This window comes from Salvia splendens, chromosome 15, assembly GCF_004379255.2.
Source record: "Salvia splendens isolate huo1 chromosome 15, SspV2, whole genome shotgun sequence".
NCBI classification, from domain to species: Eukaryota; Viridiplantae; Streptophyta; class Magnoliopsida; order Lamiales; family Lamiaceae; genus Salvia; species Salvia splendens.
The window spans coordinates 2,892,298-2,917,474 of NC_056046.1; the positions used below are offsets into that span (position 1 = coordinate 2,892,298).

Here is a 25,177-nt window from a genome sequence, read left to right on the forward strand (position 1 = left end):
AAAATATTGACATGCAAGCACTTGTAATATAAAATATTAAGAGGGTGTTCGGTTTACAAGATTATATGTAGGATTAAATTTATTGTGTGTTGATTCATGGGATTCAACCCCACAACTCAATTATAGATGAATAATCATGAGATAATTAGTCATAGCTAACCCCCTTGACTAAAATAATCTCATAACTCAATCCTAGATTATATCTTAGTATTATTTTATCTTGCAAATCGAATACGTATTTGAATATCACCAATAGTGTATATACACCGAGTCTCTCAAACAAGATTTTGGTTACCCGAAAATCACCCACATTTCTATTTTCACTTAAAATATACCCAAAAAAATAATTTTCAAGTGAAATCACCCCTTAATAGACAGGTGCGAGGACATGTCAGTGGTCTCAAGATCTACTTAAAATTCATGGGCAATTTCGTCCATAAAATTTTTCAGTATATTTTAAAGTAAAAACTAAAATGTTGGATATCCTTTTGCAATTATGCTAAAGCCTAAAGGGTGAGACACTTATTAAAACAACATGACAGAATTAAATATTTATCCTTCAGAGAGTCTATAAATGAGTAAATATATTATAACAATGATTATGGAACTGGTGCCCCTTGTCCACATTCAGACAACATCAATGGCATCAAATTCCCAGAAGATAAAAAAAATAACTGAAGCATGGTGTTCTGATGTTCATCGACACCACAACACCAGCTGCACATCATCATCAGAGGATAAGAATATAACAAACGGCGCCCGCAACAACGATCATGATCTAAGTACAGACAGATCACCAACCATTTAAATATCTAAAGATCAAGAATCAGAATATGATGCTGACAAAACATATGAAATGCAGCAAAAGGCACAAAGTTGAGCTACAAATATGCCACTTTTTATAATGTGAACACTGAAAAGAAGTGTTCGATGTAATGTCAGATAGAGGGCATCGATCCTAGCTAGTTAGCATCATTTTTTTTCTATATAAACAGTAATTCTTAGCCAAACCAACAGTAGGCTAGTGTTTGTGACTTTGTTCTGTCGTCTACCTTAATGGGTTCCGGGTTATCACAAGATCAGGAGTTGGAGCCAAGTGGCGAAGAATCGAGCAAGAATGGGAAACAAAGTAAGAAGGGTGAAGCCAAAGCAAATCAGAGTAGCAAACGAGTTTTGTTACCTCATAACTGTGGAGATATTCTGAAGCATGCTGATTCACCAGTTTACATATCCGCCACAAACAACCAGGAAGTGCTTTATACGGGCGTTTTCTTGAACCAGAAGAGGAAGGCAAGTATGCGCCTTTTTCTTTAGTTTTGTTAACAGTAAAGTATATATTCAGTTTAAATTTTATTTCAAATAAATTACACTATTATGTATTTTAGTTTAAATCATTTGAGAATAGAGAGAGAGAAGAAAAAAACATGGCTCATACCATGCTACTGCTTTTTTAGTCTTCGTCCTACAGAAACTTTGGTTCTGCAGAAGTACTGGGTTGACAAGCAGTCAAACTGCAACTGCTTCATGATTTTTGCACAAAGTCTTTCAATAACTTGGGCGGAGGACCAAAGATTCTGGCATTGGCCCTTGTTGAAAGAATCAAGATAAGACTACAAATCTACGATCAACTTTGAAGTATTTGAAAGGTAGAAGAACTTGATCAAATCCTGAAAATTGTTATCGAGGAATGGATGCTTACACCTGCACACAAAATTACTTTTATTTCAGAAATATCATTAAAATACAAATCATCAGACATTGGCATATCACATTAAAAAGCAAAAGAAAATGCTACTTATAAATATTAAAGGCAACTAAGTAATATTCATATAATTTTGCAGCGATGAGAATCTTGCAGTTGCTGAACTTCTCGATGTTTGCTTGGCTAGAGGTGCATGGGAGGTTTGAGGCAGCAAACCTTTCACCAGGACGACTGTACGAAATTGTATTCGTTGTGATGCTGAAGGATCCTGCTTACGGATGGGAAGATCCTGTGAATCTGAGACTCACTTTACCCGACGGAACTAGGCAAGAGCGCAAAGAAAATTTGATGGAGAAGCCAAGAGGGAGATGGATAGACATCCCAGTGGGAGAATTCAAAAGCTCCACTGAGAAGACTGGAGAGATGGAGTTCTCTTTATACGAATACGAGGGAGGGAAATGGAAGAGAGGGCTATTAATTAAAGAAGTGAAGATCCACCCAAAAGCTTGAGTTCAGAAACATCGGGCTCTCACTGAACATATAATCTTTAGTAGGACCAGTGAAAGAATGGACTAATAATTGCATATTCTTCAGACTTAAATCATCTGAAGGAGCAAATTCTAGTTGTCCTCATTCATGTGTGTTCAACGAGCAGGATAGGTTGTTTATTTTCAGTTTGTTTGTCTTGTGTTTAAACAAATTTGGCACCTATTACAGCGTTGAACTTAAACCGCTGTATTAAATCTACTACATGAGACCATTTTACAGGCTGAAAATTCCGACAACTAGTTCCAAGATATACCCAAAACTATAGCTATGACAAAAGAAAAAAATAAGTAGCAGACTAATTTCATGCAAGATTAGCACATGTAGGTCACACATAAGGAGATCTCCAAAAGAAAGAAACAGAAACTGACCTGATCCCCACAGTAAAAGCCATCAAAGTAGGCCATATCAAAGTTCTGTGTGATAATTGTCAGGCTTGTACCATAACGAAAAATCAATTCCTTTGCCCTTAAGTTTCTGTGTTGCTGGTCCAATGCGCTCAAGAAGCTGCAACAAATCATGTAAAAGGAATTCATCATACAAGACTATCTTCTCAATATGTTTCGGTTATATGCTAATTGTTATTACCCAAGCCTAGGTAGGTTGATCATAGGATCACATATTGAAGAAAACGAAAAATTTGGATATCAGTGTGTAACAGGGTCACCAACCTTAGAATGAAGCACTCCATTGGATACCAAGACAGATCTGTCAAACACGGAAAACTTTTCACCATCCATACAGGAAACTGTTCCCCCAGCCTCCTCAACTATCTACTCCAATTCAGCAAAGAAGAGTAATTTATTACCATACCTATTAAATTGATGCAACAGAGCATACTGAGAAATTACCAAGAGATATCAACGAGGGAGAAGAAATTACCAAAACACCTGCGGCCATGTCCCATGGTTTAAGACGATACTCCCAGTAGGCTTCTACAATTCCCAGGGCTACATGAGACATGTCAACTGCTGCTGCACCAAGCCTCCTCACACCCTACATATTAGGATTTGGGAGTCAAAAAGAGATTGTAAGCAGAGGTTTGAACCATTCTACACATTATTATAAATATAAAGAACAAAATTGAGATGTAATGTAACTTGTCATGTAGTAGTAGATAGAAAAAGTGTTTACCCGACTAACGTCAGTAAATTCCTTGAATAGCTCCATATTGGTTGCCCATGGATCATCATGTTCATATCCGAACCCAGTAACCAAAAGTGATCTCTCAACCTTGTATTAATTAGGGTAACTGGTATAAGAGAATATGCAAAGATGCAATTGCAACGGGATATGATTCAGTTTGGCTGAGAAAAAAATTACTCAGATCAAGCCAGGCATGCCGTTAATAAATGGTAACTCACCGTATCAGTTTGGCTCACATGAATTTTTTCTCCATTGCAGAATGCACCTTTACCTGGAATTTCATAAATATTGAGTTAACCTAAAAATGTACAAATATACTTCAAATTTCAGAGAGTAAGAATAAGGATCTTCTACCAGCAGCTGCAGTAAAAGTCCGAGTATTCCAACATTTAGGTCCACCAACAAACTCTACCTGCAGACAAAGATAACATTGTCAGACTCTGATCATTTCAGGATCCTGTTATACTTGTAAAACTCAAATTATCTGTAAACTCAATCATAAAGCATGTACAAAGATACCACAGAGGCGGCAGCTGGCTTTCCTTTGTAAAGTACACCAATTGAAACTGCAAAGCTGGGGTAGCAATGTGCAAAATTTGTGGTGCCATCTGCATTAAAGTTGGAATAAGATCAGAAAGGCAGAAACATAAACCATGGTTCGACTCAAGATTTTACTTTTCAAGTCAAGTTGGATCCTGTCAGCCCTAATAAATAAATACTAATGTATTCACCAACTATAATTAAGCATGGTATCATGATGATAATAGCATCTGAAATTCACAATTTCAAGCAAGAGAAGGGTGGCCATGCTATGGAGCAGTAGTTACGCCCATGGCATGGGGCATGCTGAGGAATACCTAGGGGATCGATACACCAAAGATAATCAGAAGACGAGTCGCCGATGATCCCTCCTTCCTCCCCAAGAATGAGGTGGTCTTGGAAATTCTTCTTTACCACATCCAGAATAGCAGCCTCACTCATTTTGTCTGTGCTGCAGAATATTAGTTCAGTGGGCAAGTTAAAATTATAGCCTAGTAAAAGAACATCTAAGATATTGCAAGAATTTTTTTCGAACGGATGATTTGAAGCTTATCTAATCTAAACAGATGTGATTTCTGTAGATGGAAGGCACATGGTCAGTAGTCAATATTCCAATGAATCCAACCCAAATACTACAATGAACCTTCAGTTACATGATTTCTCTGCAGATCTACTCTATCCTAACAATGCAACTTTAAAAGAGACGTTGGTGACACAATTATCAGCAGCCGGTCTTTCACAGTTATACGCACAATTGTAAATGTTCACTCATAAAATCATGAAACAGACTCCTAAACAGGTTCATGCACCCATCAAAGGTAGAATAAATTCAGAATGACAACAAGTCTTACTCAGTCACCAGATCAGTCAATCCCTTGTATGTTATATTTCGAGGTTTATTCACTGCATCCATTATCACCTGAAAATGATTGTAGAAATTTAGAGCATCCACTTGTAACATATTCTAACTAATCTCACATTAAAACTAAAACACGTATGCACACATTACGAAGTTGATGGAAAAGGGAATAATTAAAGAGTTTAGAAATTAAGCAGCATTCTCGTTGATCTAATTTGATCACCAAAACAACACTTGCATTCTAATTATTTGTCTAATAATCCCCCAAATCACAAATTATTTTCCACCAAACATAGTCTAAACAGCAATCTCAGAATTATAACTAAACACACACACACACACACTACATAGTACATACACATACACGCAATAAACTTAATGGAAAATGGAAAGGGAAAAAACTAGATAATTAAAGCCGGCAATAATCAACGCTCTCAATTAGCATAATAGTTAATCCAATTTTGTCCCCAAAACAACATTTCATTACCAATTATTCTCCACCACACACTTGTTACAAATATAAAGAAGAAAAAACTTAAATGAATGAAACCTGAGCTCCAGTTTTGGCGGCAATTTCGATCACTTCGAGAAGCCGATCAGAAGAAACCGGACCCGTCGATTCCGCGGCGACTTTGAAATACTGTTTCTCCTCATAAACATCGGATACAACAGCTCTCGTGCTTAGTCTCCTTCTACAGCTGAAAGCAGGGGGCAGTGTTCGAATATGCTTCAGAGGCCGCGGATTTGCGCTCGAGCTCCATGGAAAAGAGAATCCCGGTAGCTTAGCAGGAAGAATTGAAATGGATTTACGAGATAATCGGGTGAGATTGAGCGTGGATGACGAAGCAATTATGCACCGTTCCATACTTTCTGTTTTTTCCCTTCTGTTTTCTCAACTCTATTTTTGATTGTGTTATAGAGAAGTGTTTGTTTGCATAAGGAAAAGTAGAGAAATATTTTTGAAACGCAACTTTAGTTCGAATTGGATGATACTGTAGGGAATGGCGACAACGGTACCGTGAATATTTTTATTTTTATTTTTTGACAGAATTTTGAACGCTGGAATTATTTAATGTTTATGGAAGAAAATCACGAGCATTCAACGCCCTATGATTTTTAGTATTGCCTACCAAACCCTTAAAATATTGACAAAATAACTTAGTTTTTTCTTACTCCTACTCATTTGATTTTATTAATCACAATATTCCAATTATGTCGAACACAAACTTTTAAGTGGGAACTAGAAGTTGAGTTATTCAACTCTTTTTTATTCTTATCTTTTATTTCTAGTAATGCCGAGATAGGAAATTGTATTTATATATTTTTAATTGTTTGATACTCTCTTCGTCCTTTAAATATTATCCCACTTTGATTTGGCACGGGTTTCAAGAAATATAATGACAATTGAGTTGAAAAAAATTAGTAGAATGTAGGTCCTACTTTTATATATTAGTTTTATAATAAAATGTGGGTAGGAATGAGTTAATGGATATTGAGTCCACTACCAAAAATGGTAAAAAGTGAAATGAGACAAATTGTATGTGACTGACGAAAATGGAAAAATGGGACAAATTTTTAGGGACGGAGGGAGTATCATATTTAAGTTTAACTTAAAGCCCAACATAAGTAAGAGTCCGCCTCAATCTTACCAAAATTATAATTTTAACCATGTTTATGTAACCCATCAAATTATCAAGTTAAGCCACTATTATGTAATACATTTCTGCATATATTGACATGAATCCCGTATTTTTTATGTTATGGGGCTTAAGTGGGCTGAAATATTGTCCTATGCTAGCCCAGTGGGCCTTCGGTCATATTATCTGATAGATAAGATAATAATCATGAAAGCCCAATAAAATGTTAAATCTCAAATGTACTCAGATTTCAAAATTGGACCGATTGATTCCCAATTCCCAAATCATGGAAATCGATTTAAAAATAAAAAGTTGGCACTTAATGTTTATTATATTTAAATACTGTATTTAACTTAACTAGTAGTATTACTAAAAAGTTGAAATGATTAACAAATTCCAATGAAAAATGATGGAGGCTGCAACCATGATTTACGTTAGAGAAAATGAGTTAATCATGTCACTAATTTCAGCTGACAAGTCAAAATCTGTCTCTCCTTGGAAAAATCGAACATAAAGTTGATTAAAACATTAAACTATTCAAATCCATGTGCCATGTGGTGGTTATTGAATTGTTACCAAAGACTTATTTCTTGATTTTGTCCACTGGCAATCTACTTTAACCACTTTCATTTCTGACTTAGTTTATCAAAAGTCGTGTCACTAATTTCCACTTAAATCTAGTCAATTAGCTGCCACTAATCTTACTAATTAGGGTTTGATTTTTAATTGAAAATTTATAATTAATCCAATAGTAATAATGCCAATACTGTCTCTATGTCGGGGCACATGCGTGTTCATGTATGTTGGTATTTAGAAAATATTATCTCCGTAGCTATGATTATAAGTGACAATTTTATCTATTTATTTTTCATTTAAAAAGTTTGATGTTAAAGAGTTGATCACACGTACATACACACAAAATTTATTGTTCAAAGAAACGTCTTATTAATTAAATTGCAACAGTGCGATGTCAGATCGACTGGCCGACAAACATAATACTAATATATAGATAATTATTGGCTCTATAAATATGATAGAAATAGATTGTGTAACGATGCAAGTTCAAATTTTTGGCATGTGCAATTTATGATAGATGTTGTGTGCTAGCTAGCAGTTCTGCCGTTGTAGCTTAAATGCTTATGGAAATAATTAATTATTTTGTTTTTTATAGATAGTTATAAGACTGTTTTATTATTTAATTATCATTATTTGCATTTGAGGGAGTGGCAGAAACCAACTAAAAGACCGTAACAAGCATTTATTTGTAATGATTATACAAATGACCCACAATCAATATACAGTGGTATTTCATCCGACTCATTCAAGATGTCAATTTTTCAATTTTAGTTTGTCCCACTCAAATATTCACTTTCTATATTTAGAAATAAATTATTTTCTCCCCATTAAAATATTTAACTACATTTCTCTCTCTACTACTCCACCTAACAACTCCTCCTAAAATCTTATGTCACTAAAATATTTGGATATTTTGAGTGGAACATAGGAAGTATTATTTATTTTGATTACACATTGAAAACATATTAATGTAACATTAAGACATACTCCAACCCCAACCCACCCCAATCAATGGTGAGTCTAGATGGGGACCCGACAGAGGATCGACCGATCCCACCGTGGCTCACGAGCGGCATCACTATCCCAACCCTTTGAGGCTAGCTTTCACTTTTGGTCTATCATCCATTGTTAGTGATGAGTCTCATGACAAAAGCTAGTACTACCAATTTGAATTTTTTTCTTGTTTTTATAAACCTCTCGTTTCAAAATCCATTCTGATTTTAACTACTTTTAATGCTTCTTTAATTTGGTGTTTAATTGTGTGCATACATTCATCATAGTAACTAATATGGTTACAAAGGTTAAAAATTGAGGAAGTAATAAGATAAAGAAAGAAATACACGAGACATAAATATTACAGCATACCTTAATTTAAAGATCATTTCTTCTTCTTCTTTTTGGGTACAATTTGAAGATCAAATTTCTTAGTATATAGTATATGTAATTAATTTGACAATTCAAACAAATTGAGGAAATGATAAGATACAGAAAAAGACAAGAACATGTATATACCCTAATTTGAAGGCAAACATAAATGAATGCAAGATAACCTATTTAAATTTTCACCACAAGTCACAACTATATATAAAAACGTCACGAATTTATAATATTTTCCTAATTTTTACATTACATTTGAATAAAATATCTGCATGTTTGAGAGCAACATATTACACAAGGGTCCAAATATGAGACTGTTGGTAGATCAACTGCGAGGCACGGTAAAGTCGTGTTTGGAAAGCCGTATCTCCGGCGGAGTAATTGATGATTCTTGACTTGTTTTTCACAAAAACCAAATGCTCTCAGACAAACACGCCACAGTCAGTCCCTCTCTTTTGAATGAAAAACCTGGATTTATATGCCTTATGTACAGTCTAATCTAATCCTACTATATCATATGCATTTACATTTACACAAATATCTCAAATATTGCGTTAGATTATCACAAAAACATAAAATTAAATAAATAAAATTATCCTGCATTCACATTGAAATCAAATGCACTAAAATAAAATAAAATATGAACTCGATAAATAGATGCATTCACCGTAGATCTTCGCCTTCTTTCCCGATTAAATATATTACAAAAATCAAATCATAACTCACCGTAGCGATGGCCAATCCATAGATAGTGTTGTTGGTGAGTGATTGAAGCTGCTAGAATGACCTGATGCCCTTTTTAAAAAGATTAAAAATTCCAAAAATATTTGAGCTCTCGGATTAATTAATCCGAGAGCTCGAACGACTGATCAAAAGGAAAGAAAAATTAATAGGTTTTGAAAAAAAAATGGATCAGATCATGCTGGCAGCTTCAGCCTCTCAAACCAACACACAAATTTGTAGAGAGAGAGAGAGAGAGGGTTGTGTGTGTGTGTGTGTGTGTGTGTGTGTGTGTGTGAAGAGGGGGATGAGAGAGATAGGAACAGGAGCCATGCATATGAGTATATATATATGGGTTTGATGGGAAAAATTTGGTGAATAAAGTTGAAAAATGTGCAGTGTGTTGAGAGCTTTAATGGTTGTGTTTTTTGTGGCCTTTTCTTACAGCTATTGACATTGATTTGTTGCCTGTCCAAACTGCTTCTCATTTCTAATAGTATGATATCTCATCCTCAACTACTCTCTCTCTTGTCTCAAACTATGAGAGAGAGACAAGGCTTGCATAGGACCACTTTCCCATGTTCTCAACTATTTTACTAATTGAGGTGATTGGTGCATGTATGTTAATTAGGTATGTAAATTAATTACTCTTAAATTATATTCCCTCCGATCGTAATATAATGCCCCGTTTTGACTTGGTGTAGTGAAAAAAAGTTAGTTGAATATGAATTTCATTTTTATAGTATGGTGTAAGTTTAATGATTTAATGGACATGGACCATTTACCTAAAATTAGAAAAAATGAGACTTTTAATTGTCCAATGACGAAAATGGAACATTATATTGAGAATAAGTGTATAATCTACTTGAATTTTAAAAAAATAGTGTAATATAGAGGATATAATATGAAGAAGAAAAAGACTACTTACTCCAATTTGAGTATATATCATGAAATTATAGTCTTTTGCACACCTATTTAATTAAACGAGTTTGCATCCAAATGAACCTTCATTAAGCATAGTTTATTCTTAATGAAGCAGTGAAAAGCATAAAAGGGGATATCAGATTCCTAAACGTCATTTAATTACAAATATTAAAAGTCTCAAAAGACATTATAAATAAGAACAAGTAACTAAATAGGAGTATATATTATTCGAAACTACATATGAATGAGATATCTCAAATCGAATTAAAGCCATATTATATCTTTGGGGCTGAAAAAATATAATGACCGTTCCTCATATAATTATGCTATATATATAACATTATATTTATATATACTATGCTTTATCTCTACATAATTAAGACTCTTTTATAGTTTTATTCCTCTCGAGAAACAGTAATTTTGATTCCAATCAACAAAAAGTTATGATACGAAGAGTTGACATAAGAGAAATAATTGAAGCTGTAACTGTGAAATAATTGTGGCTAAAACATAGGTAGGACACAAATTAAAAGTGGGGCTAATTGAAATAACAGATCCAAAATAAGCATTTTATTTAAATAATAAATGTGTATATTATTAAATGGCGCATGCTTGGGTCTGTCACATGGGCTAGCTTTGTCCTTGGCCCAGACAGATTTCATGGTCCTTCCACTGTAACTTCTCCCCATTTGTTGCCTTTTAAATTCTAAAAATATTTTTTTTCCAATATTAGGGAATTTTATGAAATCCATACACCTTGTCCTATGATATATTCATCCATTTTATCACAACCCTCTCAGCATATATAGTTACATTGCACATAGATATCTTTGGTGGCAAGGTTGTTTTTTTTCTTCTTTCTCTTTCTTATATTTCTACATTATTCAATATATAAATTAGTGTAGAAGCTATGAATCAATCCGGACCAGGAATCTTTACGTACTTCACTACTGAAATATATATAAAAAATATTGTTATACAATATACACTTAGGGTGTGATTGGTTGTGTGATAGTGTTTTCATAGGTTTACATTTTAGGTAATTTTTCACAAGTTGGGAGATAGTATTTTTCATATATTCCAGTGTTCGGTAGCATTTTTGAGAATTCAGAAATTGTATATACCTATGTTTGGTAGCAGATATGAGATATGTTCCCACATGATGACAATACTTGTGATGACAATAATACCCTTTTGGGACATGAAATTACCATCCACTCTTCTTCATTCTTCCTGCCAAAAAATTGGCGCCTAAGTTCCTTGAGTTTGGCGCCATCAACAGAAACGTGCTTCCTCTATATAAACATATAGCTGGAATCCCACAACTCACTCACTCCAAATCCATATAAACATTGCAACCTGCTCCTCCACTCGGACGTATCTTTGATCAACCAAACCGCACCTGTCGCGTAGAATCCGACATAAACGCCCAAATGCATTGCGATCCATTCGGAGGTTGCTGATGCAGTCTCTATCAGTTAGACCAAACAGTCTATCCATGTGTCTCACTTGAGCAGGAAGCTTTGACGACATGTTGTAGGTGATAGTTGAGTTCATTATTTCCAATATTCGACGAGGTAATAATTGTCTAGACCATGTTCAAAATTGTGAGCAGGTCTTGTTGTTGTGTCCTCACAATGTCCTCAATCATAATTACAACTGTCTCCGCCTCCTTCATCTTTCGTTGTCTTTCTTTAACCATCTTAAACAAACTAGGAAATAATCACAGCAAAAAAATCTCAAAATAAACCCAAAAATTCCCAAAAATCACACACAATTCTACTTTACAAGATTAAGTATATCTAAATGTTTGGAAAGAAAGAGGCTATATAGAAACACAAATAGACGATTTGCAGCCTAAAAAGAACGAATGGGAGGGGGAGAACTAAGGTTCTTTTTTACCTAAGTGAGTTAATTAAAACAACAGTTATCCTTACTTTAGCTGAAAGATCATAATTGGCTCCAGAGTTCAATCAGCCAACATTGTACAAGAAATGAGTAGTTTCTTCCTCTAAATCCTAACTACTACAATCTTTACTTCTATTGATGAGTTTATCTCTAACAAAATTCAGAGGAGAAGTAGATAGTCTAAAAAAGTGTCAAAGATGGAATCTTTAAAGAAATTCAAGATACATAGTTGTGGTTATGAATGAAAATGCAACAAAGGCACGAAATTCAAACTCAATTCACCAAATATCATTCCATATTTACCTAACAAGTAAAAAAACAAGTAGCTAGAGAGAGAGAGATGAGGGGGACACCTGGAATGCAGTGGGGGTGGTGGGAGCAATGAGAGATTGGAGAAGAGAAGTCCACAGACACAATTCTACAACTTTACAATCTGAGCAATTCTTGCACTTGGCTAAAAACATACAACAAAATTCCATTATAAACACTACTCCAAGGATGCAGAAGAAAATTCGAGGTATTGAATTTGGGGCGAAATTTCGCAGTCAAGGATGCAGAAGTAACTGTCGCGAAAAGTTGAAATCGCGACCGACAATCACCAACAGACTCACAAACAAAAGTGTACAATATTACAATCTGACCAATTCTTGCAAAATTCACAGAAAAACCCACAAAATTCCATTATAAACACTATTTCAAACATCAATACTCATTATAATAATTCATATCGAAGCACATGACCGCCGACAAGGCTCATAACACAAAAATTTTCAGTATTGAATTTGGGTGAAATTTTCGAACTCAAAAAAGGTGCAGAAGTACCTGTCTCGAAAAGTTGAAATCGCTGCCGGCAATGCGTCTTCTTCGTGTCGCGGGGTTGCAGTTGGAGAGGTAGGGTGTTGCAGTTGGAGAGGTTTGAGGGCAAATTTGGGAGAAATCGTTGATTAGAGATTTCTGAGAAAGAGAGATAAACTTTATACCACCAAATTCTGCCGACAAGATTTTCCCTTCAACACCGATAATTATCTCCACTCCTATGAAACCCGGTGATTTTATACCGGGTCACCCGATAGTTTTCATAGCTACCAAAGATAGGAAAATGAGCACAAACAGTAACCTTTTCCCACTTTCCCACCCTATTATTGCCTTTTTCACAGGTACCATTCAAGCCCTTAAGAAAAAGTTGTAACTACTTTGTCTCATTGTAGTTGACGTGTTTCTTTTGGATACGCAGATTAAGGAACGACTCAGCTATAGTATAAATAAATACACAAAGCATGGTAAATCTCAACCATATATATAATATATGTATAAAAAGAAATTCATAAAGAGTTGAGATTCTCAAATAAATAATCCTTATTTTTGCCAAGTCTAGCTATTAAATAGGTGAAGGGTTGAAATGCTTCACATGTTTTAACTTATACACTTTCTTTTCGTTGTCAAAGAGTTTTTAACTTTTTTCTTAAAAAGAAAACGTCAATCTTTGTTTTTATACACATAAATGTAGCATACATGAATCCTTCAAGATTAATTATTTCTTTATTTGGTTAATTGGTTCTACCGAAATACAGTTAATAATCTGTTGATAAGTTTTTCCTTGGATTATATGAAGAGATTTGATTTTTTTTAGTAAAATGATATATAATCCATCAAATACGTGACACATATTGGTAATATCATCATTGTTTACAAAACGAGTACTTTAGTAAAAGATAATCTCGATGGCGACATATAACATCTCTATGTTTCAACTTTTAATTAATTTAACCGTTCCAAATATTATGTTATGTGGCTCATTGGATTCTCATTAAGATATTGAAGAGAAAAGGCTTAATTATTCGTAAAATCACAAGGTCAAATTTTAGATTGTGTAACATTTTTTACACTTTTAAAACATTTTTTAAATGTAAATAAATTTTGAAAGTTTTAAAAATTCTTAATTATCATATCTGACCAAATTTATTATTTTGTTTTTAGTTTTTAGCACTAAATGAAATTTTTTAGTCATTCACTCCATTACATTAATATTCCATGTTTACGCCATTAGTTATCAACAATTTACATTATGTAAGATCATTATCGCACTTGTCTGGAAAAAATGTTGTGGAATTTAATTAATCTTCGTGAGTTTACACGCACTATTTATTTAGGGAAAAATATTTGAAAAGGTTGAATGTAAATAAATAAGAGGTTAGTTAGATAGGACTATTTATTTAATATAGGGTAAAAATATTTGAAAAGGTTGAATGTAAATAAGAGGTTAACATATGACTTTAGGTTGGTGTTGTTGTTGTTGGTGTCCATGATTGACAAACAATGTCATAAAAGACAAAGCTTGCCCTAACAGAAGAGAGGGACCACATATTCTCTCTCACATCCATAAATAATAGTAGTAGTTATTATATTTATATATATATAGTGAGAGGGATAATTTGTATTTTAATATATCATGCTTGATTAATGGATAGGATGATAGGAGTCACATGGTTTTGCCGTCTAATTTTGCTTTAATAGCCTTGAAATTTTCATGTGATTAATGTTCGTTGCGGTTGTTGTCGATTAAGCCGCCCCCCTCTTAATATTTTTTATTTTAATATTTTCATTATATCTCCTCATTATAATGTGGTGCCTGTGAAATATTTAACATTATATTAATTTTTGCTAATTTAGTGCTAGAGCCATCTATATTGCAAGTTTGTCACTTATTTTAAATTTGTGGGCCATCAATCAATCTATTTTTTTTCTCTTAATCCAAAATGGAGAGAATAATAGTATATGCAAGCGGCAACCGTCCAAGATCTTGTGTCTTTTATCCTTATTATCAAATGTATAAATCAATTGAATTTCGTTAGGTTAGTTATCATTATAAATTTTTTAATTACAATTTACGCATACCCCACAATAACGTAGTACTATTTCATAGTGATTCAAACCTCCATTTTTTTAGCATAAGGAAATGAAAATATCATTGACATAAAATATTGAAAATTTAGCAAAAAGTAGCGTATTAATTACAATAGAAAACGAAATAAAAACCACTAATCTCCTCTTCACTCAATCGAGGCCCAAATGTGCACTGACCTCTAGGTATGCAATTCTCTCCAAACCCCTACACCACAGGCAGCGTTATCCTCGTCAAGTTTGAATATCGAAAACCCCAAGGACGGGTTGATCTAGTTGGTCGAGCGATGAATATCATGACTACAAGTCATGTGCTCAACCCCGAAAACGGGGAGACTTAAGAGGGTGTTTGGCTGTGCTTACTTATATAAGCTTTAGCCAAACACCCTCTTAGATTAATTTCTTCTTGAATTTTAATCTTACCGGCATTCTTCCTTTCCCATAATATGTAACTCGATAGATTTCCTCTTCCGTGTCAACTCCATTTCTACATAACACACACAGCACACAACTCAGTTAGAGAGAGAGGCCACCAAAGAATGCTGTTTGTTTGTTTGTTTACCTTTTAAGATCGTCCAAGAAGAGCGTCGCGCCCTGAAAAATATTCAAATTAGTCGAAAGACACAAAGGTTTAGAAGATTGAGAGCCTTTTTGCTGCAGCTGAACTCACAGGCTGTATTATGTTTCCTCCGGCATCGTGGCATCCGATGCATGACCGCCGGAACAAGGTGGCGCCTTTATGCACATCTAGTGTCTCCCCTAATGACACTGCACATTTACACCCAAAAAAGAAAACAGAATGGCAACGTTACTAGACGAAGATCAACAGTCATTTTTCTCCAGTTTCTCATATGTTAATGGAAATATGCATCTTGAGTCTATCAATTATTCACAGCTTCATCTAGATTCTCCAATAGTAGGTGTGATTTACAACTATAAAGCTATTATTACAAAGCAGATTATATGCAACTTTGGAGAGATTAAGGATAAGGTTTGCTACATTTTTTTTCTTTTCTTACCAGGAGGATTGGAGATGGGAGATAAGGCTACAACTGCAGCCACAAGATGTGGGGCCAAGAATCTCAACAGCTTTACCTTATCTGGCTTGTGCAAGTTGCCATTTGCTTCAAGCTCCCCAAAAATCTTGAAGTTATTCCGCTGCAAAACCTCAAAATTTTCTCCAAATTTCTTAGCACATTTTCAACACATTCAAGAAAGCGATACATAGAATTAGGTACCTGTTTAGAGAGAGAGGCAGCTGTGGGTACCACTGATGCTAGTTGCATTTTGCTCCTGTCTCTCTGCCCTTCTGCGGCATAGCATTAATACTGAGATATGGGAACTTGTGGCATGCTCACTTTATGTCCTGCTACAATAAAAAGAACCGTGAGATCTTATTCGGGTTGGGCTTGATCCGGGCCCAACCCTTAATGAGGCCACGAGCCTTTTCGCCCTTCAACATCAACTAGAGGAGATTCTTGATTTCAGAATGATGTTGCATAATGTGTCCAGTGTTATGACACTGCTGTTTAATGTTAGGATGAAATAAGAAAATTGAGCTATCACAACACATGAAGAAGATTTAGTAGATTATTGCTTCCTCATATACACTTTGCGGAATACCGCTTACATAATTTCATCTCCGTACAAAGGGCTTCAGGTGCAACAATACAAACATAACTATTACAAGTAATATCTACCATTAGCCTCTCACATTTATATGACTAGCATAAATATCAATGGCTTCAACATTTTCACAAAAAATAGGGGTGAAAAATAGTGAGAATTCCCAGTGCAAGACTCGGTTCCACCTGCCAACTGGATACTACAAATGTAATGTACCTCTCATCTGAGGATCAGAGCGTTGAGGGAAGTGGTTTATACTTCTCTGACTAATAGACAAGGAAAGTCTAGAGGCCGTCATGCTTTGAAGAAAATCAACAGGTTGGAGAGTCAGATTGCTTTCTTCTCTTAGTTGCACGTTCGCCTAACTGTAAAGAAACAGCCAGATCTTCTTCAGGTTCATCTCTTAACCGTGATAGGTTTTTCAAGTCTGTCATTTCCCCTTGTTCGGTGTTCAAAAGAGATTTGCAAGAAAAATACGGGATGAACTGGTGCTCTATACTGGGACCCACCTCACAGCCACAATCAATGTGAAACTCGTTACCAATTGCTGGAGGCATTAAGCCCTGATGAGAACCATCATTGTCCAAAACATGCAGAATCCTTGGAGGGTGTAGCTCAGAGTTATTTTCATGCTTTGTGTTGGTCCTCTCAAGGGTTCCAACGACTGAGTCAGCTCTTGCTGCTGTTGCATTGCAATGTTCTAGCAGCGCAGCTATTTGGCAATACAAGACAATAAAGAAAACAATGCAGTCAGGAGATGAAGTTTTAGGGGAAACTATAGACATTCTGTTGAATAAAATATGATATCTACCTTAATATCAGACTGTACAAGAATATAACAATATAACTAGTTAAAACCTTTATACCATTATGAGGACTCGGACTATATTGATCATACATAATCTTTATTTGTATTCCCCTTCCATTTTTTATTTGAGATGTATTTTCTATATCGAACTTATTGGTGATGCTAAGAGAAATAACAGGTTAGATGTTTCTTTAGGCATATTTGACCATGCAGTTCCAAGAAATCAATTACAAGTAACAAATGGATCAGAAATCTGATTGAAGTGCTAAGTTTATAGTGGTTGGAAGCTTGGAAACACAAACCTTGAAGCCCTTCTGCAGAAGTGACAAGATCAAGTTCGAGGGTATCAAGAAGACGCCCTAAATCAACTCCACTGGTCCAGTTTTCTGGGGGCTGGCCAATTTTCAATTTCAACCGACCCCGATTAGCTGTCCCGCCCCAAATAATACCGACAGGTTGGGGTTTCGCACCATTTTGATTTGTCAATAGGATAAGGCTCCCACTATCACCTTCAAGGTCAAAAGTCTGTTGATTCTCTCCGACAACAAGAAAATCGGTAAAGAAACATACCCCTTTCTCATCATTGTATTCCAGAGAATAGGCCATTATTGTTCCAGTTGTTAATCCGGAGCTCCTTCCCACTTTTACAACTTGCCTTCCGACGAGACTGCCAATAGGAGCCTGTATGTCTATTTCATGAACATCGCCAATTTCACCAACACCCTTCACTACTGTGGTCACATTGGCCATGTTAAATTCTTCAGCAAAAGGAATGAAGGCGCCATCAGCACGAACAAATGTCTCTGCATGACCAAAGCATTGTAATTAATATGTTGAAGAGTGTCAGATTGACACAATCAAGAAACAGGAAGACATTTCAGATGCACGCATATAAGAACTATTAACAGGTGTCAAAAGAGCATTATATCAAGGAAACAAGAGCAACATAGCCTCATAATTAAGCTATTCTGAGTGTTACAAACAAACAGATAATTTTATCAATAATTCCATTATAATCTTCGCTTCTAATGCCTTCGGTTAACATAATATCTTTATCTTCAGAGAGAGCTTCATCATTTCTAATCTCTAATTTCTTAGGGATATTATAAACATCTGACATTTTTAGGTATCATGTAACAGGATTTCTGACAGCAACTATCTAAGATCTTGGGGTAAGTTACCTGGGTTAGTTCCAGCAAAAATGCCATACCAAAGATCATCATTGACAAATGATGTAGCCCTTTCAACAGCACCCAAATATACCCCTGGTCCATGACTAGGGGGCAATGGATGAAACATCTTCTGACTTGGGAAGTCAAGATCAACTGCAACATGCCGATTAGTTAAGAAACCAACTTGCTTTTTTCCTGTCCTGCTTTTGACAATGGCACCCACCGTTCCATAAGTTCCCTGGCTAGCAACCTCAAACATGCAAGCAAGTTATTGAATACTTACCCCACAAGAATATACTTCAAACAACTTCAAGTAAACATCTAGTAAACTTTTTAGCTAGATGGACTCAACATAATATAGCAAAGGATTGTATTCACTCTAAGAAACAAAGTGTGATTATTACCTGTGAACCTGATCCAATGCATGGATCACTTCCACCACAGTCATCTACAAGTTCCGTGTAGAGTTGTTCTGTAGGGGTGGCTGCAGGTGCCCCATAATAACAGAATTCGACAACATCAACTTCACACCAAACACCTCCAGGCCCCTGCAAAATATATGAAAAATTACTCAAAATGCAAGGATGGACACTAACTAACAATATCACTCCATGAATAAAATCTGAGAACCTATTTTAAATTCAGTATACATCTTATGCTTGTTTGGATAAAGCAGCTTCTGAAATGGTCGAAATAATCGTACAAATTAAAGAAATAAGCACCAGCAATAAGAACCTCAAGAGCATGAGGCAGGCAGTAGGCAGGGCGCAGCCAATTCCTGTGAACTTTCCTAGCAACAAAGACAAGTATAGCTGGTATATCTGTCAACAAGCCCCTCCTAATCCTAAAACCAACTGCAGTGCCCATACTAACGCGCCGCAAAATCTTGCTATGGAATGCCCTGATGGTCATCAGTTCAAGCAAAGTAGTAGCTTGCAACCCTTTCGGAGAACCAAAGTGTTCAGGTAATGCCCCTTTCTGAAGATTCCCAAAGTAATGTTCCCTATCTTCTGCACAAGGTGCTATCCTGCAAGCAGGCCATGAAAAATAAGCAGCACTACTCTCAGAGATCTGGCCACTTGATGCAAAGGCTTGTGATGGCAGCGGACTTGATCCAATTAGATTAAGATTGTTGCAGTAATTCCTCTCCAAACCAACTTCTGATTCATCAGACTGAAAAGATCCGGAGTTATGGGCTCTTAACTCCATTTTAGCCGTATTTATATCCATGAGTCAGCTTCACTACAAGTAATGAAATTACGTCATATAGCAGCGTATAAACAGTTTCCAAATCATAAAACAAATTCAGGAAGTCAGATAATAAAACTGAAGGTATTTATATTCTCAAATGAGTCGATGACAGGTTTAGCAGCCAGCATTCAAGAAAAGGGCTACGGACATAATGTTTTTGCTGGAATTTGGAAGATAACCAAGAAAATAAAGCAACTTCTCAATATTAGAACTTGGGTTTTTGGAATGTCCCTGAAATGGATCATGTTGTAACACAGTAAGGGAGTTTCCTACTGCATCTGTGTTAGATATCTTCATGATACTGTTACAAGTCAAGCAATCAAACAGGATCCCTGAAACTATCTTCCAATATAAGCAAGATAATATTGCTCCCTATTTCAAAGTAATTTTACAACTAGCGTGACAAGTACCAGTTACAAGAATTAATTAATCATTACAGTAGAGAAAATTAATTCAATTAACCTTCAATCTCAAGAGAAGTTAAACTAACCAGCGGAAAAGATTGATCTGGTTTCAGCTAGCAACAGAGATACTATGTACTATTTTTAGAAAAATAAACACATATTGAAAGGTTCAAGAAATGGGAGAGATGAGTCCTAAGTCCATCGAGGTAAATATCCACAGAATGAACATAAGCTATCCATGTGAACACTCAGACCTCTGAAACAAGAGTCGAAAATCCCATAATCTAAAGAAAAGCGAAGCAGGAAGTACAGAAAACTATAAATTAAATCTTAACTGGAACTTCAAACGATAGTGAACAGCCCAGAAGATTTTGATACCCTAAAAACAAATATACTCACCAACAACCTTCAATTTATTGGAGTGAAATCTCAATCAGAAAGTGCAAGGACTATTCCACTATGAATTCATACAGAGAAGCTAACTGAATTTATTTGTGAAAGTCCACTCTTCCAGTGTGCTAGAGTGAGAGAGAGAAGAAGGGTGTTAAAAGGGTGAAGCCATATTTGGAAAGAAAAACTGTTATTACAAATAATATTGGCGATTCAATATTATACTACAGAAAATAAGTACTCCCAGTATTTGTAAACCGATGGTTGGTAGGTAGAGGACTAGAGGTAGTAATTCCCAGTATTTGTAACACTATACAGATAGTTTATTACTAGTCTTTTTAAAACACCCTTTTTAACCTCAGTCCTTTCCCTATTTTGCTGTCCCTATCACGGAATAGTCCCCTTTTGGCCCCTTATCATTTGAGTGATCAAATTATTGATGAAGCAATAGAAGATTTCAATGGCTGAAAAGGAAGGCGAGGCTAAAAAGTTAACAATTTTTTCAATTGGATTCCATTGAAATTATAGGTTTTTGGTGGGGATTATGGGCCCATACATATTTGCTCCCCAAAAGTTGCACATTTTGCTCCTCAAATAATTCATTCCCCACATTTCCGCTCCAGCAACTTCTCCCTGATAATTTTACCATAACCATGGCGCATCTGCAACATTTCCGATCCTCGAATAATTTATGAATTTCATTCAATTTGTCAACAGTATTCAAAATTCATTAAATATAAACGAAAGCGAAAGCAAAAGCAAATTCTGAGTCATCTGCGTAAGCTAGGGTTTATAAAACCTGATGGAAAACCTAATTCGAATAATTCAGGTATAGATTATGAATGTGGACTACTGGTGCAAATACACGAACGAATTTTGGTCCATAAAAAAGTTGAAATGTGGCAAAAGCACCTTATCTGTGGAGTCACGTTGAACATTCCCCCTCCATTGACGATGCGCCTAAGCTCATAATTGCTTGTAGGGCTAACTCCACGGCCAGCACAGGCGGCTACACGACAAGCTCCAAAACGACCCCTACCTCGACCTCTTTTTCGCTCGATTTCGTCATTTCGTGGAAGGAGAGAGGAGAGAGAGGGAGAGGGAGAGGGGAGACAAGGTGGACTGCTGTCCTTATCTTTTCATTATCTTCTCGCTTTTGTATAAATCGTCTCTGCTCGATTTGTCAATTATCATATCATCATCGGTTTGACAATTATTTCATTATTTTTCCAATTTTCTTTTGTATAAAATTATATCAAACGGCATTATGTATTAGTATTGAAAAAATAAAATAAGAGGAAATAAAATAGTGATAATTATTATATTTCTTTTATAAATGTAGAGGAAATAAAATAGTGATAATTATTATATTTCTTTTATAAATGTATCATTTTGAATGGAACAGAATCGGTCAATAGTTTAAACGTGTTCAATGATGAAAGAAAAATGAGTCATTTTAAGTTAAACACGAAAATGAGAAAGTATAATTTATTTATGCATACTATACATCTCATAATTGTTTAAATGTTTTTTAAAACTCATAAATTAAGGAGTAAGTATTTATTGAGTTAAGTGAAAAAATTAATAAAACATAAACAATACAGTAAATAAGCTAAATAAAAATAGAATAGATAGAATAAATTAGGAAGCAAAAATGTTATACTATATGTTATTTATACCATAAAAAAAACTACAATAATATATGAATAGACTATAATGGAATCAATCACTATTTATATGTTGGCAGTTTCTTAAATTAAATTAATTTGGTGGTTTCGTGTGGGATCAAATCATGTGAAAAGGGGAATATTTCTAATTTAAGGTTGTGACAGCTGTCGTTTTAGGTGGTTCTGTTTTCTCCACGATTACAGAAATGATTGGGAGGAAGAACTGAATAAAGAAAAATGTACTCCCTCCGTCCCGCACTACTCGCACATTTCTTTTTGGGCACGGAGATTAAGGAATGAGTGATAGATAAAGTCAACAATTACGGCTGTAGGTATAAATTGTTACTAAAAATGGAAAGAGTGCAAATAACTTGAGACGCCCAGAAAGGAAATAAGTGCAAATAGTGCGGGACGGAGGGAGTATTATGAAATGCGTAAAATACTCTAGATATATAGTTGGCCTTCGGTCAATTTTTTATATATCTGGTGACTAGTTTATTCCTATTACAAATTTTTAGATATTCCACAAATTGGGGATTCTGTTCCATTTATACACTGTATAATTAGGAAATTAGTCCTTAAGATCTAAAAACCATCACATACTTACGTATGATGATGTTGACTAATTTGTACTCAGGTGGAAATGATAATTATTTAGTAGTACTCCTTCAAAAGATATACTCTCTTCGTTCCATAAAAAATTGTCCTATTTTTTTATTTTCATCCATCCATAAAATTTGTCTCATTTTACTTTTTATTATTTTTTATAGTAGACCTATAGTGAACCCATATTCTCTACACTGATTCATACTCACATTTTATTATAAAACTAATATATAAAAGTAGGACTCATATTCCACTGATCTTTTCAACTCATTTTTCATTATATTTCTTAAAACTCGTGACCGGTCAAAGTGATACAATCTTTGTGGGACGGAGGAAGTAGTAACAATTTTTTAATAATCGTAATCTTGTAGTCCTACTAAATTGTGCGCCATTTTATAATGGAATTGTAACACCCCAACTTTTTTTACCCATTTTATTTCTTTTAGTTGGGACCAATTTTGAGAAGTCCAAAAAAATCTATTATTTATTTCAAATTTGTAGTCAACTACTTTGTCAAATATATTTCTCCAAACCCCATCACCAAACGGTTTCCTCATATCTCTGCTCCCTAAAATCTCTCAAACCACCAAATTCATCAATATTTATCAGTTTTGCATATGTATATCCCATCAATCCCACGATCTTTCTACACATAAATTCAATACCAAGAAAAATCGGGAACTAAAATTTAGAGAAAGAACCGAGTTGGAGAAGAGAGTTTTCTACCGCCTAAGAAGGTAATCACCGATCAATCCCCAGCCTTGAATTCCTTGCATTCATTTAGGATAATTCTGAATCATCGTGCTCTGTACAAAGTTTCAATCTTTAAGTTCAGCCTTTGTCTCAATTGAAAATTTAATCATCCGAGAAACAAATCGAAATCGATTAGGAGAAATAGAATTAGAATGAAATGGGGAGAGGGACTTACCGGTTGTGAGACGAGACGCTGCCAAAGGAAGAGCTGATCGTCTGGAGCGGAGGCGAACAACGGCGGCCAGAGGCGAGGCGCGCGATGGAGTCAGCGGCAGCGGTTGGTCTTCGACAGAGGGGCGTGGGGCGGCTCCAAATTCTTGGAATGAGGGAGATGGGTGTCGTTTTGTGTTGTTTTCCCCTTTCTTCCTCTCTTCTTTAAATCCCCCTAGTCGCGATCAACCGTGTTTTCTATCATTAGAAAATGCGGGCGTGACAAAAACAATGGGAATAGCTCGAATAAAATCAGAGTATCTCAACAATCAACAACTCAAAAATAAATATTATCTCAGCGATACAAGAACTCAAAAGAAGGACAACTGCTTAGCGGAAGCATTTGAGAGAAGGAATATGCCACGTGTGAAGACATGACACATTCTAGACACTTAAATTTCTTCAATGGTCTTGCTCAACACTCACCGCACCTGTCACGCTCAACCTACACATTTTTAAAAAGAAATGCATGGCTGAGTACTTGATGCACTCAGTGGACACATGCCAAAATAATTTTCATAAAATATTGTGTCAACATTTAAAAGTGAACTCGGGGGTTTTACAAAAGACCAAGTCACCAAAACATTTTCTCGCTCAAAAGTATGGCCGCGTAACCCATTTTTATTTCTCCTCGTACCATATCTGAACCTCATATGTGAAACGAGAACGTGGCCACATTCTTGATCACCGGACCGGCCAACTCGAAAGATAGCGCACGATCCCCTCTGTGTACACTAGCTTGAATAGGGACCCACTCCCTAGGCAAACCCGAATTATATTACACTCAACTTCTAGTAGGGACTCACTCCCCACTAGGCAATCAGATAGGCACATCGTCAAAAACAAAATACGGCATGACACAACATATTTGGAATTTAAGCACATAATATAGGATAGAAAGTCCACCTCAAACGCTTAACTCCTCAATCACTTTCTGCTTCAACCACAACGACGTGCAAACCTTTTGAAATAATATGATATGCTAAAAATTAGACTTTGCAAAAGAGCGTGCAAGACAAGGAGGGATGATGCGAAGTGCGCGATTTAATTTAATATAGTCTAATCTCGCGTAATTTATTAAAAGTGACAACGATGTGACTTTCAACTACAATGTTAATTAAACGACATGAGGAAGCTGCTTGGAAGACAAGATGATGGAGAAATTCTATATTCGAAAGACGTAAGCAAATTTCGGGATGAAATTTTTGTTAAGATGAGTAGATTGTAACACCCCAACTTTTTATACCCATTTTATTTCTTTTAGTTGGGACCAATTTTGAGAAGCCAACAAAAAAATCAATTATTTATTCCAAATTTGTAGTCAACTACTTGGTCAAATATATTTCTCCAAACACCATCACCATACGATTCCCCATATATCCACTCCCTAAAATCTCTCCAACTACCAAATCCATCAATATCTATCAGTTTTGCCTATATATATATATATATCC

The 25,177-nt window shown here is 35.4% G+C and overlaps 3 protein-coding genes, 1 long non-coding RNA gene and 1 pseudogene across 8 annotated transcripts; 1 reads left to right on the plus strand and 4 right to left on the minus strand.

Annotated features, from left to right (window-relative positions):
• The first annotated feature begins 603 nt into the window (after positions 1–603).
• Positions 604–2,478, plus strand: LOC121768898 (annotated as a pseudogene).
• LOC121768897 (phosphatase IMPL1, chloroplastic-like) lies at positions 1,336–5,717 on the minus strand. Its single transcript, XM_042165503.1, has 11 exons — positions 5,344–5,717; positions 4,786–4,853; positions 4,252–4,385; positions 3,914–4,002; positions 3,749–3,806; positions 3,613–3,665; positions 3,383–3,481; positions 3,131–3,244; positions 2,920–3,021; positions 2,620–2,755; positions 1,336–1,701 (listed from the first exon to the last, which is right to left on the minus strand). The coding sequence occupies exons 1-10, from the start codon at positions 5,656–5,658 to the stop codon at positions 2,657–2,659; spliced, it is 1,131 nt and encodes a 376-aa protein (XP_042021437.1). The 5' UTR covers positions 5,659–5,717; the 3' UTR covers positions 1,336–1,701; positions 2,620–2,656.
• Positions 5,718–11,067: 5,350 nt separating this feature from the next.
• LOC121769175 lies at positions 11,068–13,081 on the minus strand. The gene is made up of 3 exons (XR_006043478.1): positions 12,758–13,081; positions 12,289–12,389; positions 11,068–11,739 (listed from the first exon to the last, which is right to left on the minus strand). It is a non-coding gene; the product is annotated as an uncharacterized LOC121769175 (long non-coding RNA).
• A 1,777-nt stretch (positions 13,082–14,858) lies between these two features.
• Positions 14,859–16,282, minus strand: LOC121768384 (cytochrome c6, chloroplastic-like). 3 transcript variants are annotated; one of them, XM_042164878.1, is made up of 6 exons: positions 16,075–16,282; positions 15,856–15,994; positions 15,507–15,604; positions 15,399–15,430; positions 15,260–15,323; positions 14,859–15,044 (listed from the first exon to the last, which is right to left on the minus strand). In XM_042164878.1, exons 1-6 carry the CDS (start codon positions 16,120–16,122, stop codon positions 14,943–14,945), a joined length of 483 nt encoding a protein of 160 aa, XP_042020812.1. In that variant the 5' UTR covers positions 16,123–16,282; the 3' UTR covers positions 14,859–14,942. The 3 variants fall into 3 exon arrangements, with proteins under 3 accessions (XP_042020812.1, XP_042020810.1, XP_042020813.1); XM_042164876.1 differs by having other exon boundaries at positions 15,856–16,003; XM_042164879.1 differs by having other exon boundaries at positions 14,903–15,185; positions 15,237–15,323; positions 15,856–16,003.
• Positions 16,283–16,408: 126 nt separating this feature from the next.
• LOC121768383 (protein NARROW LEAF 1-like) lies at positions 16,409–21,625 on the minus strand. 3 transcript variants are annotated; one of them, XM_042164875.1, is made up of 7 exons: positions 21,400–21,625; positions 21,044–21,149; positions 19,178–19,684; positions 18,847–18,990; positions 18,452–18,692; positions 17,573–18,073; positions 16,409–17,174 (listed from the first exon to the last, which is right to left on the minus strand). In XM_042164875.1, exons 3-7 carry the CDS (start codon positions 19,670–19,672, stop codon positions 16,774–16,776), a joined length of 1,782 nt encoding a protein of 593 aa, XP_042020809.1. In that variant the 5' UTR covers positions 19,673–19,684; positions 21,044–21,149; positions 21,400–21,625; the 3' UTR covers positions 16,409–16,773. The 3 variants fall into 3 exon arrangements, with proteins under 3 accessions (XP_042020809.1, XP_042020808.1, XP_042020807.1); XM_042164874.1 differs by lacking the exon at positions 21,044–21,149; XM_042164873.1 differs by lacking the exons at positions 21,044–21,149; positions 21,400–21,625 and adding an exon at positions 20,497–20,786.
• Positions 21,626–25,177: the final 3,552 nt, after the last annotated feature.